This window comes from Panthera uncia, assembly GCF_023721935.1.
Source record: "Panthera uncia isolate 11264 chromosome B3 unlocalized genomic scaffold, Puncia_PCG_1.0 HiC_scaffold_1, whole genome shotgun sequence".
Taxonomy (NCBI): Eukaryota; Metazoa; Chordata; class Mammalia; order Carnivora; family Felidae; genus Panthera; species Panthera uncia.
The window spans coordinates 122,928,633-122,945,614 of record NW_026057582.1 but is presented as its reverse complement, the minus strand read 5'-3'; the positions used below and the strand labels follow the sequence as shown (position 1 = coordinate 122,945,614).

General features: G+C 45.2%; 1 protein-coding gene across 1 annotated transcript in view; it reads right to left on the bottom strand.

The window, feature by feature from the left end:
- The window catches only part of APBA2 (amyloid beta precursor protein binding family A member 2), a 226,016-nt gene that overhangs the window by 44,412 nt on the left and 164,622 nt on the right, over nt 1–16,982 (bottom strand). Inside the window, exons 4-5 of the mRNA XM_049613976.1 lie at nt 2,129–2,209; nt 989–1,025 (exon numbers count right to left, since the gene is read on the bottom strand). Of these exons, the coding sequence (XP_049469933.1) occupies nt 989–1,025; nt 2,129–2,209 (118 nt within the window). The remainder of the gene's footprint in view (nt 1–988; nt 1,026–2,128; nt 2,210–16,982) is intronic.

The window sequence follows — 16,982 nt, the reverse complement described above, 5'->3', positions numbered from 1 at the left end:
CTGAAGACTGATTTACCTTGCACTTTTAAATTTTCATAAAAATTAATTACCAGCTTATTGAAAAAATTAATAAAATTCACACTGTTTATTGTAACACTAGCAAGAGCAGGAAACACCCTCCTGGCTGAAGAAAGATCCTATTTAAAAGGCTCCTTAAAGGGGTGCCTGGCTGTCTCAGTCGGTTGAATGTCTGACTTTGGCTCAGGTCATGATCTCACGGTCTGTGAGTTCGAGCCCCGCGTCGGCCTCTGTGCTGACAGCTCAGAGCCTGGAGCCTGCTTCCGATTCTGTCTCTCTCTCTCTCTCTGCTCCTCCCCCGCTCACACTATCTCTCTCTCCTTCAAAAATAAACATTAAAAAAAAATTTTTAAAATAAAAGACTCCTTATAGTGGTGTTGGAGGACCTTTGAAAGGGAGGGCCCAAGGTTCCCTGAAGCCCTTCAGACAATGCAAATTTGGTTATGCCAAAAGGCAAGCAGGCATTCTCCCCACACCAACAAGTGGTACAGAACAGATTGGTTCTGGTTTTTTGATCGAATGCCGAAATGCAGTATTAACCCCCTCAAAAAAAAGACAGGAGAGCGGAGGGAACTGAAGAGTCTAAAAAAGGAGTAACAGCCTGAATTTGGATGCAATTATATCCACTGTAATCAAAAGTGTTAGATCATAATTAGCTGCTTATACAGACACATTTCAATCTATTAATTCAATCATCAGTGTCATGTGTGAGGCCATTACTGAGGGTGTAATTAAATGGGATGGTCTACCGTTCCCTAATCAACTGAATCCCCCTCCCTCTATAACAATATGGGCTTACAAAGTGCTCAAACAACAAAATGCCTAAGCACCTTTTCTTATTATAATATTGTTTTCATCTTGAAGGTGTGCTTTTTAAACAAGCTTTGCAGGAGAAAACAAAAGTAAAAATACCATTTGCTTGGAGAAAAAAATGCAACTGTTTCCAAATATTAAATTCAAAGTCACTTACCAGCCACAAAACTTGGAAATGATGCCACCTTCTTTGTCTGTTAGGAAATATGAAAAAAAAAGAAAAGAAAAGAAAAACAAAAAAGAAAACAAACACATGACAGTTTTAAATAGATGGCCCATAAGATCTAGGCTGAGTACCATATGTGAAAAGTTAAACCCCACTGAGTAACTGATGTTCCTTAAAAGTCAGCTCCATAAAGCAAACCAATGTCATTTAGGCACCATGGTGTTTAGGCAGGACATATGGAATCAATTCCCATGAGAAAACATGGGGTACAAAGGCCATCATCTAAAACTTAGGGACCCCCAGATTAGCCTGCCACTGCTAAAAGAGAGCCTAGAGACCATACAACCAATGGTTCTCCAACTGGTAGGCATGAGAATTACCAGAGCTTGTCTTTAAAAGTAAGATAAAGGAGATTGGACACCACTCTATGGGGTGGCCAGAGTTATTTCACCAAAGCTGGAAAATCCCATCCAAACTATGTTCTACAGAAAAGGGAAATAAATTATTTATTAAGGCCTCATTTTAATAAGCTCCATCAAGGCAGTGTTTGTTTATACAGGATTGTTTTTCAAAATCATGTTGTTGGTTTAGAACAGTGGCTCTCAACTGGGATGATTTTTGTCTCCAAGGGGACATTTGGCAATGTCTGTAGACATTTTTGGTTGTCACAGCTTGGGGAGGGGGGTGTGAGCTACTGGCATATAGTGGGTAGAAGCCAGAGATACTTCTAACCATCCTACAGTGAAAAGGACAACCCTTCACAACAAAGAATGTTCTGGTCCAAATGTCAATGGTGCCACAGTTGAGTAACGCTGGCTTAGAACATAACTGTCTGATAGTGGAGTATAATGAGTTTCTGTCAAACCAGGGAGCACAAATGATCCCCCACCCCCCTGCCAACAAATATACCATTAGCAACACATGAACACACAGTGGTATGAGCCTGAACAGGAAAGAACCTTTCCTTCCTCCTCCTACAGAGACACCCAACTTTGTTTGACTTGAACCCCCCACCTTCCCAGGCACTGGGTGGGATGAGAACATCATGGAGAGGCCGAGAAGACCATGATGGGGTATGCAGGTCCAACATCAGAATCCTAAGCCACAACTCTTATCCTTAGAGAAAATCACCTCTGGGATGTTGTTATTGTCCACGGGTCCATTGAGATCAGAACGCTGCTGCTTCCTTGGCTGCTCCAAGCCATTGCAAACCTGGAAACCGGGAAGTGAAAGATGAGATGGTGCTTTTACACATTAGAGAAATACACCAAGATACAGTATGATACAATTTTGGGAAATGCGTAGGTAGGCATGTGTGTGTACATGTATGTGTGTGTGTGCACATATGGACATAATTTAAACTCTTCTGCAATTAGCATGTATTCTTTTATATTTATAAAATGTTTTTGAATCATATTTTCTCTTTTTTTACCATCTGTCACCTTTATTACAATATTATTGACTATATTCCTATGCTGTACTTTTCATCTCTGTGATAACTGGATGTTTGTACCCTTTAATCCTCTTAATTTATTTTGCCCATTTCCCCCTCCTCATTACTCTCAAAACCACAAGTTTGTTCCCTGTATTTATAAGCCTATTTCTGTTTTTTGTTTGCTCATTTGTTCTTTTAGATTCCACATATAAGTGAAACCATATGGTATTTGTCTGTCTGGCTTATTTCACTTAGAATAATACTCTCTAGGTCCACCCATGTTGTTGTAAATGGCAAGATCTCATTCATTTTATGGTTGAGCAATATTTCATTGCATACATATACCACACCTTCTTTATCCATTTATCTCTTGATGGATACTTGGGTTACTTCCATATCTTGGCTATTGTAAATAATGCTGTAATAAACATGGGATGTACATATCTTTTCAAATTAGTGTTTTTGTTTTCTTTGGGTAAAGACCCAGCAATGGAATTACTGAATTGTATGGTAGTTCTATTTTTAATTTTTTGAGGAACCTCCATATTGTTTTCCACAGTGGTTGCACCAATTTACATTCCCACCAAGAGTGCACAAGAATTCCTTTTTTTCCACATCCTCACCAATGCTTATTTCTTGTTTTTTTGATTCTAGCCATTCTGGCACGTATAAGGTGATATCTCATTGTGCTTTTGATTTGCATTTCCTTGATGATAAGTGATGTTGAACATCTTTTCATGTGTCTGTTGGCCATCTGTATGTCATCTTTGGAAAAATGTCTGTTCATGTCTTCTGCCCATTTTTTAATCTGTTTTTTTGGTGTTGAGTTGCATAAGTTTTTAATATATTTTGGATATTAACTTCTTATTGGATATATCATTTGCAAATATCTTTTCCCATTACGTAGGTTGTCTCTTTGCTTTGTTGGTGTCTTCCTTCGCTGTGCAAAAGCTTTTTAGTTTGGTATAGTCCCAATCATTTATTTTTGCTTTTGTTGCCCTTGCCTCAGGAGACATAGCTAGAAAAAATGTTGCTATGACCAATGTCAAAGAGAAATTACTGCCTGTGTTCTCTTCTAGGATTTTTTTGGTTTCAGATCTCACATTCAGGTCTTTTAATTCATTTTGAGTTTATTTTTGTGTGTGGTATAAGAAAGTGGTCTAGTTTTCCCAGCACCATTACTGAAGAGATTTTCTCTCAATCATATATTCTTGGCTTCCACGTCGTAGATTACTTGACCATGTAAGCATGGATTTATTTCTGGACTCTATTGTGTTTCATTGATCACTATGTCTATTTTTGTGCCAGTACCATACTGTTTTGATTACTACTGCTTTGTAGTGTATCTTGAAACCTGGGATTGTGACACCTTCAGATTTGTTCTTCTTCCTCAAGATTGCTTTGGCTATTTGGGGTCTTTGTGTTTACTTACAAATTTTATGATTATCTGTTCTAGTTCTATGAAAAATGTTATTGGTATTTTGATAGGGATTGCGCTGAATCTGTAGACTGCCTTGTGTAGGATGGGCATTTTAAAAATATGAATTATCATTCTATGAGCATGATATATCTTTCCACTTGTTTGTGTCATCTTCATGTTTTGAATCCAATTTTCTAATTTTATTATCATTTTTTAATTGTGGTAAAACATACATAAAATTTGCCACTTTTAACTGTGTAGTTCAGAGTCATGAAGTACATTAACATTGTGCAACTATCACCACCATCCATCTCCAGAATTCTTTTCATCTTGCACAACTGAAATTATGTATGCATTAAACTTTAATTTCCCATTACTGTCTCACTCCAGTCACTGGTCATCTCTATCAATTTAACTACTCTAGGTACCTCATATAAGTGGAATCTTACAGGATTTGTCTTTTTGTGACTGGCTTATTTCACTCAGCATAATGTCCTCAAGGTTCATCTATGTTGTAACATGTGTCATAATTTCCTGCCTTTTTGAGGCTGAATAATATTTCACTGTTTGTATATATTACATTTTATTTATCCATTCATCTGTCAGTGGACACTTGGGTTGCTTCCTCCTTTGGGCTACTGTGAATAACACTGCTCTGAACATGGGTACAAATATCTCTTAAAGTTCCTGCTTTCAATTCTTTGGGTATATACCCTTCCATGGAATTGCAGGATTACACTATAATTTTATTTTTAATTTTGATGAACCACCATACTTTTTTCCATAGCAACTGTACCATTTTGCATTCCCAACAACAGTGTCCAAGAGTTGACACCATATTTCTAAAAAATATAAATTATTAGTTTAATGCAAATTCTAAACTCTAGGATCTAAATTCTTTAGTTAATGCAAATTGGTCAATCTACTACTAGAAAAAACAAAATGCCCCAAGGACAAGTCACAGGTATTCTCTTAAAGAGGACATCAAACCAAAATTTCTTTTACTTCAATTAACAAAATTTAAAGTTTAGATATCTCTATTTAGTGCCTTGTACCATCCAGAAGATAAAGGCCAGATCCACAGCACTAAAATCACTGTCCAAATCCCAAAGGAGGTGTTAGTAAGCCATCATGTGAAGTTTCAGAACTTTCTAGAAATAAAGTATCAAGCAGTAACAATATAAGGATGAGGATGATGATAACAATGACATTAATAAGTTATAAGGAAATAAGTTTATATTTATATTATAAATATACACTACACTTGTGTTTATTTATAAATTTATTTTCACTTTATTTATAAAGTTATTTATAACTGACATTATTCCCTCTCCTTGTTTACAGCTGAGACGACCGAGGCTCCAGGTGTTGGCACTAATGGCTAGTTCCCACAGGTCTAGGTGGCACAGTAAGAGGCTGTTGCCAGTCTTCTCTATCTAGATTGTCACTGCTGTGTTCTTTGATGTCATTCAATCTCTCTGGGAGGGTTAGAGAAAGCTCAAGAGACATGGGCCCACCATCCTGGCACTGATGGCACCAAGCAGACCAAAGATTCCTAGCTGAGCATCCCCTCTGTGACTAAAAACACCACCGCGTTTCAGAGGCATTGGGAGGTGAGGAGGACAGGGATGGTTCAGATGGGAGGTGGAAAAAGTGGGACTGGGCTTTAAGCATGGGGAAGATTGCACACAAAGGGGAAAAGGAAGGTGTTTCCATATCCTGAGAGAAATCAGAACTCAAGCTACAGGAAGAAATGAGGCTTTCCTGGAATAGAGGGGATGCAGAGGTGCAACTGGGGCCAGGAGGGTCAGATGTCTGGTAGGTCCCTGCATCCTTGGCTGGAAGCCCAAAACACTGTCTCTATCCCAAGCCCTGTGAACAATCAGACCATGCACATGGGTGCTGGCCTCCCTCTGCTGCCCTAGTATGTCCCCAAGTTGGGGGGCTCTGGGGCTCAGGCCTGCCTGGGACCACTGGCATGCTCCTCTGCCCTCCTTCTGGGACCTGAACCCATCCTTCCCTAGATGAGAGGGCTGTGATGAGTGGACCCTATGCTGACCAAGCCAAGCTGACAGTGTCCCTTCTTGTAGGGCTGACCCTGGCTTGGGGACCACTGCCACCAGGGTCCTACTGGAGCCAGGCTTGTTTCCCAAACTCCTAGTTTAGGTCTTCCCTCTGCCCTACTGGCTCTACACCACCCACTGTGGCCAAGGTATGCCAGGCAAAATCTCCCAAAGGGGATAATGGGAACTCTCACTGGAAATACTATTCCCATCCGCTTTAAAGTAAAACTCAAATTTGCGACATCCTCCCAGAAAACCTTCTGTCGTCTTTCATGCGTGGCTATTTCAAGGTCCACTTAGAGCATATCTGTGTTTTCCCTCTTGTTTGTAAGGTCTCTAACCTGGTGACTTTCCCTAGGCTGAGTTCACTGACTTCATTTCCTGAAGGTCCGCACTACCTTACTAGGAGCTGAATGGACACTAGTCATCTCCAAAAACCCTAAAGAAACAAACCAACCACTGACAAATGAAAATGGGTCAACCACACCTATTGTAGACTGAATGTCTGTGCCCCCACCAATTTCATATATTGAAACCTAACCCCCAAGGAGATGGGGCCTTTGGGATATAATTAGGATTAGACGAACTCATAAGGATGCCACCCTCATGAGTAGGATCACTGTCCTTATAAAAGAGACTCCAGAGAGCTCCCTCGCCTCTTCCACCATGTGCAGACACAGTGGGAAGGCGCTGGCTATGAACCAGGAAGTGGCCCCTCACCAGACACCAGATCTGCTGCCGCCTTGATCTTGGACTTCCTGCTTCCACAACTGCGAGAAATAAATGTCTGTTGTTTATAAGCCACCCAGTCTATGGTGTTTTTGTGATAGCAGCCCAAACGGACTAAGATAACACCGCATCTACAAATGTTACAGCTTGGGGTGGAATCTAAGTTTTCTGCCACAGATGTAGGGCGACAGTCTCTCGTCCCAGTGCCAAATCCATTGTGAAGAAAAGACTGCTGCTTGTCTTGTCTTATACTGGGTGCCTTTGGCAAATGGAAGAGGTGCCCCTCTGGGGGATGCAGCCCCCACAGGGTTACAGCTTGGCCAGGTGGGCATAAGCTGGCTGCCTACACCTGTCCATGGGACACCTGGCACGGAGCCACGGCATGTGGTGACAACAGGCAATACAGGGTCTCAGATCCACTCACAGAGGCAACTTCTCCCCAAACTTCTATAGGTTCGACCCTATCCTCCATGTCAACATTCTCTCCACTCATCACCATGACAACCACAGTTCATAATAAACAGCTGGGGTTGTTTTCAGAGAGGTGGGCTTGGGAGAGGCCATCTGGTGCTCTAATTTCCATCTTGAGGGCAAGGTGGGGGTGCGCTTGGCAGCATGGGGAGCAGCATCTGAAATTAACATCATAGAGGCCCAGGTGGATTTGGGGCTCCCAGCATCTTAGATGAAGATGCTACTTAAATCCTTTTGTGCACTCCCCAAGGTACAGCAGCCAGCCACACCTCAAAAAAAGATGCCAGCCAGGGTTACCTCAGTTCTTTCCAGCCAACAGGGACATGAGGGCCATGTCCCTCGCCAAGTAATTGCCGCGGAGTGTTCCCGCTGCCATGGGCTGGAAGCCATATCAACCATCCACTGAGAGAAGATAGTGAGTGAGACAAGTTAAATGAAATCTGGCATAGGTGGTGGGACACCCTCCCCAGAGTCCTGAGAACAGAACACGGACCTGTGGCACAGACTGGTCCTAACATGTCAGGACCAGAGACTGCTGCTCAGGGCAGAGATGATTTGTCTGCAATAAAAGTATACTAATTTGAATAAATTGCTCTAATAAGTATCTTGGCTCCAGTTGGTGAAACTAAAGCTAGGATTTTTTAAAAGTGTCAATTCTGATTTTGTCTGCTTGATTAAATGGAAAATAAGCAATATAACCCACATTACTTGAGATGAAACAATAGCAAACAAGTGCACACACACATCATCTGTAATAAAAATCAAATACAAGCATTCTCCTGAGTGACAAGCATGTTAGTGACACGTGGAGGGACACAACATCAGCTCAAAGCCAGGCAAGCCACAACCTTCCCACTGACCTGTCCTATCTCCCCTTGCACAGGACTTCTTGTCAGAGAAATTCCAGGCTTGCAAATAACTCAGGGGTTACCTGGGTGGCTCAGTCAATTAAGCTTCTGACTTCAGCTCAGGTTATGATCTCACGGTTCGTGAGTTCAAGCCCTGCATCGGGCTCTATGCTGACAGCTCAGAACCTGGAGCCTGCTTCAGATTCTGTGGCTCCCTCTCTCTCTGCCCCTCCCCTCCCCCCTCAAAAATAAATTAGGTGACAGCCTTCTCTGGTGACAGCACTTCATGCTCCCTGTTTCCAAAGGCATCAGTCACCCCTACTGGTCCGATGTTCCTCTGTCCCCACTCAACAGGGGTCAGCCAGAATTTGCTGCATGTTGGGTGCTCCATGGCCGGGCTGAGAGCATAAGCCACCATGGTCCAACTGAAGATCTGACTTAGCACACTAAACATACTTCACAAGCCCCTTTATCTGTCCCCTGACATTCAGGTGGCTCAGGAAAATGACAATATTGTTCTTCTTCTGCTCCTCTTACAATTCTGATCACTCCCATGGTATTTGTCTGGAGGAGAATGAGAGCTTGGATGAAGTATTTATTCTTATAATGGTCATCCCCATGGGGGTGATCATATCTTTCTAAAGCCAATCTGTGGCTTAAAAGAATCATGACAAGATCCATTAGGGAAACCAGCCAGTAGGTCTATCTTTTAACATCTCCTGGCTGGGCCTGTGAACGGGACGGGGAAGGAGAGTTCCCTCCTTACACTCCCTCCACCCTGCTCCCATCCATATTTCATGGAACATACGAATACTAAAAAATTATTCACCATTTGTCTGAAGTTCAAGCTTAACTGGGTATCCTCTTGTTATTTACTAAATCTGGCAGCCTTACCTAGGGGTAGGCTGATGAGCTGCCATTTCCACTGAGCCCTACGTTGCACACTCAGGGCCTGGTCATGTTCTCTGTGTCTGGTCTGCTAAAACATCCCCTACCGCTGACCACAGGACCACCTGGCATGTCTTTGACTTTATCATTCACTCTCTTCACTGAAGCTTCATAAAGGGCAGGTGGTGCCTGGGGTACCTCTGCAAGCCAGAGAATGAGAAGACACACGGGCAAACAAGGGCGGTTCCCGCGTGACCAGGCCTGAGGGGCTCAAGAGGTGAGCCCAAGGGCTGAGCCATTAAGGTTTGGGGGCTATTAAATCTCTGCCATTTGAGAGCAGCCGGGAACCCAGGGCATTTCTGGTGGAAACATAAAATCCTCACCATGGTGAAAAACAGTTTGTGAATCCTTAAAAAGTTAAACACCACCCATGTGATCCAGGAATTGCACCCCAAAAAAGGAGCGAGAACAGCTATCTGCACAAAGCCTTGTACCCAAATGCTCACAGCAGAATTAATGACAACGGTCAAAAGGCAGAAACAACCCACATGTCTATCAACCGGTGAGTGGATAAATAAAGTATGGTATATCCCTTGAACAGAAGATCACTCAGCCATGAAAAGGAACAAAGTCCTGATGCGTGCCATAACACAGGTGAACCCTGAAAATATTATGCTAAGTGAAAGAAGCCAGACACAAAAGGTCACATACTGTATGATTCCATTCGGATGAAAATGTCCAGAAACAGGCACATCTGTACACAGAGAAAGCAGACTTTGCATTGGCAGGGGCTGGGGGGAGGGGAGGATGGGGAGTGACTGATTAGTAAGTATGGGCTCTCCTTTTAGGGTGATGAAAATGTTCTGGAGCTAAATAGTGATGGTTGTACAATGCTGTACTAAATGCCACCAAACTGTACATTTTAAGATAGTCAAAATAGTATATTTTATTTCATGGGTATACCACTACAATTTGAAAACAATGTGGAGGGGCGCCTGGGTGGCTCAGTCGGTTAAGCATCCAACTTCAGCTCAGGTCATGATATCACAGTTCGTGAGTTCAAGCCCCACATCAGGCTATGTGCTGACAGCTCGGACCCTGGAGCCTGCTTCTGATTCTGTGTCTCCCAATCTCTCTGTCCCTCCCCGACTCACACTCTGTCTCTGTCTCTCAAGAATAAATAAACATTGAAAACATTTAAAAAATAAATAAATAAAAACAAAAATAAAAATAATGTGGAAAGAATAACCTGAAGGTCACCTGCCAGCTTGTGCAGGACTAACCCTCTCCTTGGGCACAAAAGCCAAGAGAAAGGAGGGTGGGCCCAGGGAAGAAGGTGGGCGATCCAGATGGCACAGATGTTCTTCTCTCCTGGTTGCCTGCCTCACGCACCAGGATGTCACCCTTGGATTCATTTGTGGGAAAGGAGGGAAATCTACCTCTTAAAGCAGAGTGTGCTATGGAACTAGGGAGTCTTCCATTTGGTTGTGATCAATTATCAAAGGAGAAAACCTACAACCACCCCTTTCTAAAACTGTGGCTGGCCACCATCATGGCTGCTTCTCCCATAGGGTCTATAAGTTTGCTGCAGACATTGGCACATTTTCCCATCCTTCTGCTTTAAAGATGAGAAGCCCTGTGTGAGCAGAGTTTCATGGCAGCAGCCCTCCAAGGCATAAGAACAGTCTCTTGGATTTATGGCAGGCTCCTGCATTTGCTCAGGAGACCCGAGGCCTCTCCTATACCCAGCCTAGAGTCCTGCACTCACATTCTGAGAAAGCTAGCTTGACAGCTGAAAAATAAAGAAAACGAAGGTCCATAAATTGAAAGGAAATAAAATGACCAATACTAAGTCAATGTTAGAAACCCATTCCCAGGGCATTTCTTTCTTTTATTTCAAGTTTTTATTTAAATTTTAGTTAGTTCACACGTATGGTAAAATTGGCTTCAGGAGTAGAATTTAGTGATTCAGCACTTACATACCAAACCCAGTGCTCACCACAGAAGTGGACTGATACAGGATTTGTCTTTTTGGCACTGGCTTACTTCACTAACTGTAGTGTCCTCGGGATGCATGCATATTGTGGCAAGTGTCAGGATTTCCTTCCTTTTACAGGCTTAATAATATTCCACTGCATGCCAACATCTTTTCTTTTGTACTTTATCACTATGACTGTGGCACAGTCCTCCCACAAATACTGAAAAAAGTACCATGCCATGATTTCTGAATATAGGCCAAACTGCCCATAGTTTAGATGACTTGGGATTCTTTGGGTTAATTCATTATGTTTCATTCTTCTTGGCATTTAAAAGAGGGTTGGAGATTAAATATTAATGAAATATTAGGCAAGAAAAACCTTGGACAGCAATTTCACTTCCTAACATCTCCCATAATTAGCAAATTCTATGCAGCAAAAAGAGCCCTGACCTGCCATTGGTCTGGTTTCTGGAGCAGGTTTTGAGGACTGGTGGTGGCTAGATTATCCCTTCTCTCTTGAAGATTAACATTCATATTTCTCAAAGTGACTAATGTGCTATTTTACATACTTGGGCCCGAATGAATGAATAAATGAATGAATGAACAAAGCAGAGGATAGATCACAGTGAGGAAGAGCTTCTATTTTCATGACTAGAAACAAAGGAAACAGCAGCAGCAGTGGTCAAAAGAACACAAAAACCTCTGAGATACCTGGCGTGGGTGTGGTATGGTCCAGGCCTAAGCCTGTTTGAAGAAGACACGTAGGCAGGTGAGTCTGCATCACAGTGCATCATGGTCAAAGCCAGCAGACCCAGAGGCAGTGGGAGTGAAAGGAACAGATGTCTCCCAGCTGGCACCAAGAGCTGGTGTGAGGGGAAGCAAGAGACCCAAGACTGGGTGGGAAGTGTTGGGGGTAGTGAAGGGGCTGCATCGGAAATCAGAGTGGGCAAACAGATCTCAGAGGCAGAATCAGAGGCCACCTGCAAATGGTATGGGCCAATGGAGAGGGAGACTGACCAAGGAGGGTGAATGGAAAACTTCCCTAAACAGCAACATCCCTCCAACCTTACGCCATGCCCAAGCTGCTCTCCTGGGCAGCAACCCCACATCCAGAGTCTAGTTCAGGCACCTGACCTATAACACCTGACTGCACCCACAGCAGGACACAATGGCCAACCATGGGGGCAGACCCAGCAGCACAATGGCAATGAAGACAGCATAAGGCCATCTCTGGAAATGTCTCTTAAATGGAGACAGGAACCAGATGCAGGTCTGGACTATGTGCCCCCTGCTAAAACCAAAGGAGCCAAACAGATTCTGTAAGTCCAGTTCTATAAATCCTTCAGCTCCAACAGTTCGGGCCCTGGCTTGGTCTCAGGTGGAAAGACACTAGCTTCTCTAGTGTGAAGGCTGGCTGTGGAATCGGCTAACAGACCCAGACCTGGCAGGTTCTAGAATGCACCAGCAGCCCTGGGGGCACCATTCTGTCCCATACCTCCTTTCTCAAAGTTCCTGAGATGTGCTTAGTCTTCTCCAGTTGCCCATGGTCTTATTGATACAGAGTTGGGAGGCATTCTTTGTTTGCCTCCTGTGATCATAGTCCCACGATGTTTTTAGTAACTGATTAGCATTGGTCACAATCTGAATGCTTTGGGTTGAAAACCCTGTGCCCTCCATTGCCATGCTGTCACATCTCAGGAGCGGGCACCATGTATTACATTACACATCTCTGAGTTTCATGTTCAGCAATGTGGTCTTTCTTCCTGAACAGCAGATGTTTCTAAAAATTCTTCCATGGAGTCTTGTGCTTCCTCGGGGTTGTCACGTGACAGTTTTGTCAGCTGGATGCGTCTCCAGCCCCTGGAACATGTGAAGGACCATGGGAGGTGCTGCAGGGGCCTGAGGTCGGGAACTGCATGTGGGCCAACCCCCTGCCTCAGTCCCATGCCCACCCTTCCCATTCCCAAAATCTGCCCTAGACACGTCACTGGCAAACTGGTACTACTCAGATCAGTGCAATTCAGTTCAAGCTCCATGTGTACTGGGCACCTCGTCAGGCCCCTTGCCTCTCATCCTTATAAACACTCCTTCAGTTCCCACATGTGAACCTCTGCCCTCGCAATCCATCCAAGCTGCTCAGGGGCTCCCCAGAAACATCTCCCCGAACTGCCCTGCTGGGGCTGGCCTTCCACATGTCCCTGCCCCTAAGCTCCCTCCTGGCTTCCCCCTCCCAACCAAGGGCCTTTCTCCCTCTCTCCTCTCCTATTACCATCAGAATCCCACGTGACCTCTCTCAGGGCTCTCAGCCCCCATCACAATCCCAGCCCCCACGCACCTCCACATTCAGCCTCACCTGGTTGGCTCACTTCCCGAAGCTGCCCTCAAAGTCCCAGAGCCTCTCGGCTTATCATCCTTGCTGCAGCCAGCCCCTCTCCTGAGCACCCAGCCCCATCTGGACTGGGAAGCATCTGTGGTCTATCTCCCTCTAGAAGGAGGTTCGCAATACAGACTTATGCCATTTTTAATCTTTGCACCTCTGGTGCCTGGTACATCACATGGGCTGTGCAGAAAGGAACACAGGGGCCAGCAGCCCCAGGAATCTGAGCAGCCTGGCTGGGGCCAGTTGGCTTTGAAGGAGAGTGGGAATTATGTGCAGAAACTCGAGGTTAAGGAGAGACCTTCGGACGGTGATTTGGAATTAGTGAGAGATCAGTGCGCCAGAGCCCAGCTCATCTGGGTGGGGTTCTTGGTTAATTTCCTATTGGGAACAGAGTGTGAGAAAATCAGGGCAGCCCTTGGAGGTGCCTTGTTGCCCAAAATTAGAGACCCCAGTGAAGAAAGGGACTAAGGATGTCCCCAGGAGGGCATGTGAGAACTATCCCTCCTGGAAGTCCCTGCAGGAGCAAGAGCCCACCTGATGAAGGCCTGCAGAGAGAGGAGAGACTGAGGACATGTGGGAGCTGCCCCCACCTCACTTGTCACCTCTGCTCCCTCAGGTTTCAGGCTGCACACACACTTCCTCTGTCTCCAGTGTGTCCCTGGCCAGTTGGTCCTCCTCCCAACCTGCCTTATAGTGGTGGCTTTGTCCCTCCCTTAATGGCACTCCAGAAGGCAGTGATAACAACTTGCTCATTGGTGTCCTCAGCCCTGCACAGTGTGGCCCTGGACCTAAACTGTTTGCAGAGCCTCAGCCAGCTGCCTCCCCCATATCCTGAAAGAGGCTCCTATGGATTTGAAATCATCATTGTCACCATCAGGGCAAGGGCTCCACACCCCTTACATCCACTGCAGACTCAGATCCATATCAACTCTGCTCCCTGCCACCCCAGGAGATAGACAGTTGTTGGCGCAGATAATGTGTCCAGAATGTTCCAGAACTGGGAGCCAGATGGGGTGCAGGCTTCTTGCCACTGGCATTTGCTTTCCTAACCACTGCACCTTGCTCTTTCTTCAAGGGCTAGAGGTGGGGAAGCTTCTTTCTAGATTATTGTTAGTGGAAGGGCTCTCCGTGATTTTCTTGGACAATAAAACAGTGTTTTAGAGACCCTGGCTTTAACTAGATTTTAAAAGCGCTGAAGCCATCCCAGATTCCTGCTAAATAAGCTGCTCTGTGACAGCAACAGCCACCTCTGGTCACAGGTCTTCAAGAGGCCTCATAAAAATCAAATAAGGCCATTGTGCTGACTTGACAAATAGGCCCAGAGAAATCAAGTTTGGAAGCCTGAACACATCAAGTGAGGGGCTGACAATGCCAAGGCAGTACCCTCCTGGATTTTGTTTCTCAGGGTGGCCCTAGGAATTAGTTATGGCAGGTGCTACAGCTACTCATCACAGCACTGGGAGCAGAGGAGGCTGGGGAAGAGCACAGGACTCCTGGGAACTCTCCTGTGCTATACCTCCTCATGTGCACAAAAAAAAGGCAGGACCTGATGCCAGAAGAGCTGGAGCACCTGCAGAATCAGGGTCAGGGCTGTGGGAAGAAAGAGGCCACCTACACTCGAGAGAGGCATGGGGGTGGGGGTGAGGACCTTCCCCTTCCCCCGACTGGGCCATGCTCTGTGTCTCCCAGAAACTCCTGTCCTCAGCGCCTACCCATGAGGTCTTTCTCCAGCCCTGCCCTACCTATAGCCAGGTTTGGATAGACCGCTCCCTCCTGGGCACAGTGCTAGCACCAGATACCTTTGCATACCTGCTGCCCTATGACATGCCAATGGAGCTTACCTGAGTGCCAATGATCCCAGGGTACTCCTCTCTCAGCCCCTTGGGGCCTCTTAAGACATGGTACCCTTTACTGTAAAGCAGGTGCCCATATTTACTTCCTATGACACTGAACAGGGCATGTAGGAGAGGCACCAGCCCACAGGAAGCACTCACAATGCCACTGCCCACCCCACCCCCCCGGGAAGGCCGAGGTCACCCATACACTTAGCATCGTCCCTCCCCATCTGGTGCCAGCATTCCTATCACAATCTCAAAAGGTCCTTCACAAAGCAAGCCTCGACTGAATGCGAAATCACAGCAAAGCCATCTCCACAAGGAGCAAGGATAAACACTTGTATGTTTGATGTGGTCTCAGGGCCCTGTATCATGCCTCCATTTAACTGTTGTATTAAGTTGACTATGATGTATTGACTTTCCTTTTTTTCTATTGTCAGAGGGCCCTTTTTAGAAAGTGCTGGCTGGACCGATGATAAACAGAAATCATGAAAACCCCCAATAATCAAAAAATGCATTTGGTGTGCCATCCTAGCACACAGCACTATTCCGTGCAGTTGCCGCATAAATCAAACACCTTGAACTAGATGGCCGTTGAAGTGCTGACGTGCTCCCAGCCCACAGAGTGCATGGAACAGGACAAGGCATGCCTGGCCGGTTGAGAAATCTCCAGAGCCCAAAGGAAAGGAATAAATCTATTAAGGGAGAATTTCAGGCACAGAGAAGGTATTTTCAGAGTACTTTTTCTCAAGATATATGTCACAGGCTAACACATGAGAAAGAGGGGGATTCCAAAAGAGTCAGTCCAAACCAAATCCAGTCCTTGCTGAACCCAGATGCACAGAGACTACAAGAACCTGCTATCCCAGGCCGCCACCAGATCTATGGAACTATGATCTTTGGTGCTAAACAAACATGTTCTTACAGGAGCATGGAGAAGCAGCCCCCAGGGGAGCACTGATCAGCAAGTCCCTGCTCCTAGGAGGTGTACTGATGACCCGCCAAGTCCCCAAAGCTCACTCCTGAGCTGTGAGACCAGAGTCCCACTGAGGTCCTCTCTCTACACACACAGCAGAAGTAGGTGCAGAAATGGCGATTCAATCTGGATATTCAATACAAACTAGGCTGGACGCAACTCACGTAGTCTTCAGTCACTGTATGTAAACAACAAAACATATCAACAAAGCTCCATAAAAGTAAGGAAAGTGGTGCATGAATGATCTCTACTTGACTACTCTAGGGCCTGAACCCTCATGAACTCAGGATGTTGGGATGATTTTACAGACTGGAGGTCTTGTGTCCACTGGTCACCCCACTGGTGTCATGACACATGGGCTACGAACAACGGAGCACGTCAAGCCCTCATAATACCAACTAAATAAGGACAAAATAGAAGAGATGGCCACTCTCTGGGAGAAATACTGCCCAATTCACCTACGTGGACTCACTCACCAGCAGGCAGGTTTAAACACATCCTGCCACAGAAGTCAGCTTTACCTCTTCTAGAGGCCCTTCTAGAACTGCACAGTGCAAGGGCACCTGGGTGGCTCCGTTGGTTAACTGTCCAACTCTTGATTTTGGCTCAGGTCATGATCTCATGGTTCAGGAGTTAAAGCCCCGCATCTGGCTCTGCGCTGGCAGCCCCAAACCTGGTTGGGTTCTCTCTCTCTTCCCTCTCTTTGTGCCCCTACCCTGCTCATGCATATGCTCTCTCTCTCTCTCTCTCAAAATAAATAAATAAAAGTTTTAAAAATTAAAAAAAAAAAGAACTGCACAGTGCAGCAGTCAAAGGCATGAATTTTGGTGCAACACAGACTGCTTACCCCTTGAGCTGTGTGACCATGGGTGTGGTAATTATCCAATGTAGGTCTTAACTGCCTCATCTGTAAAACAGGAGCAACCCTAGTCCCTATCTCTTCTAATCATTCTAGGCTTCAC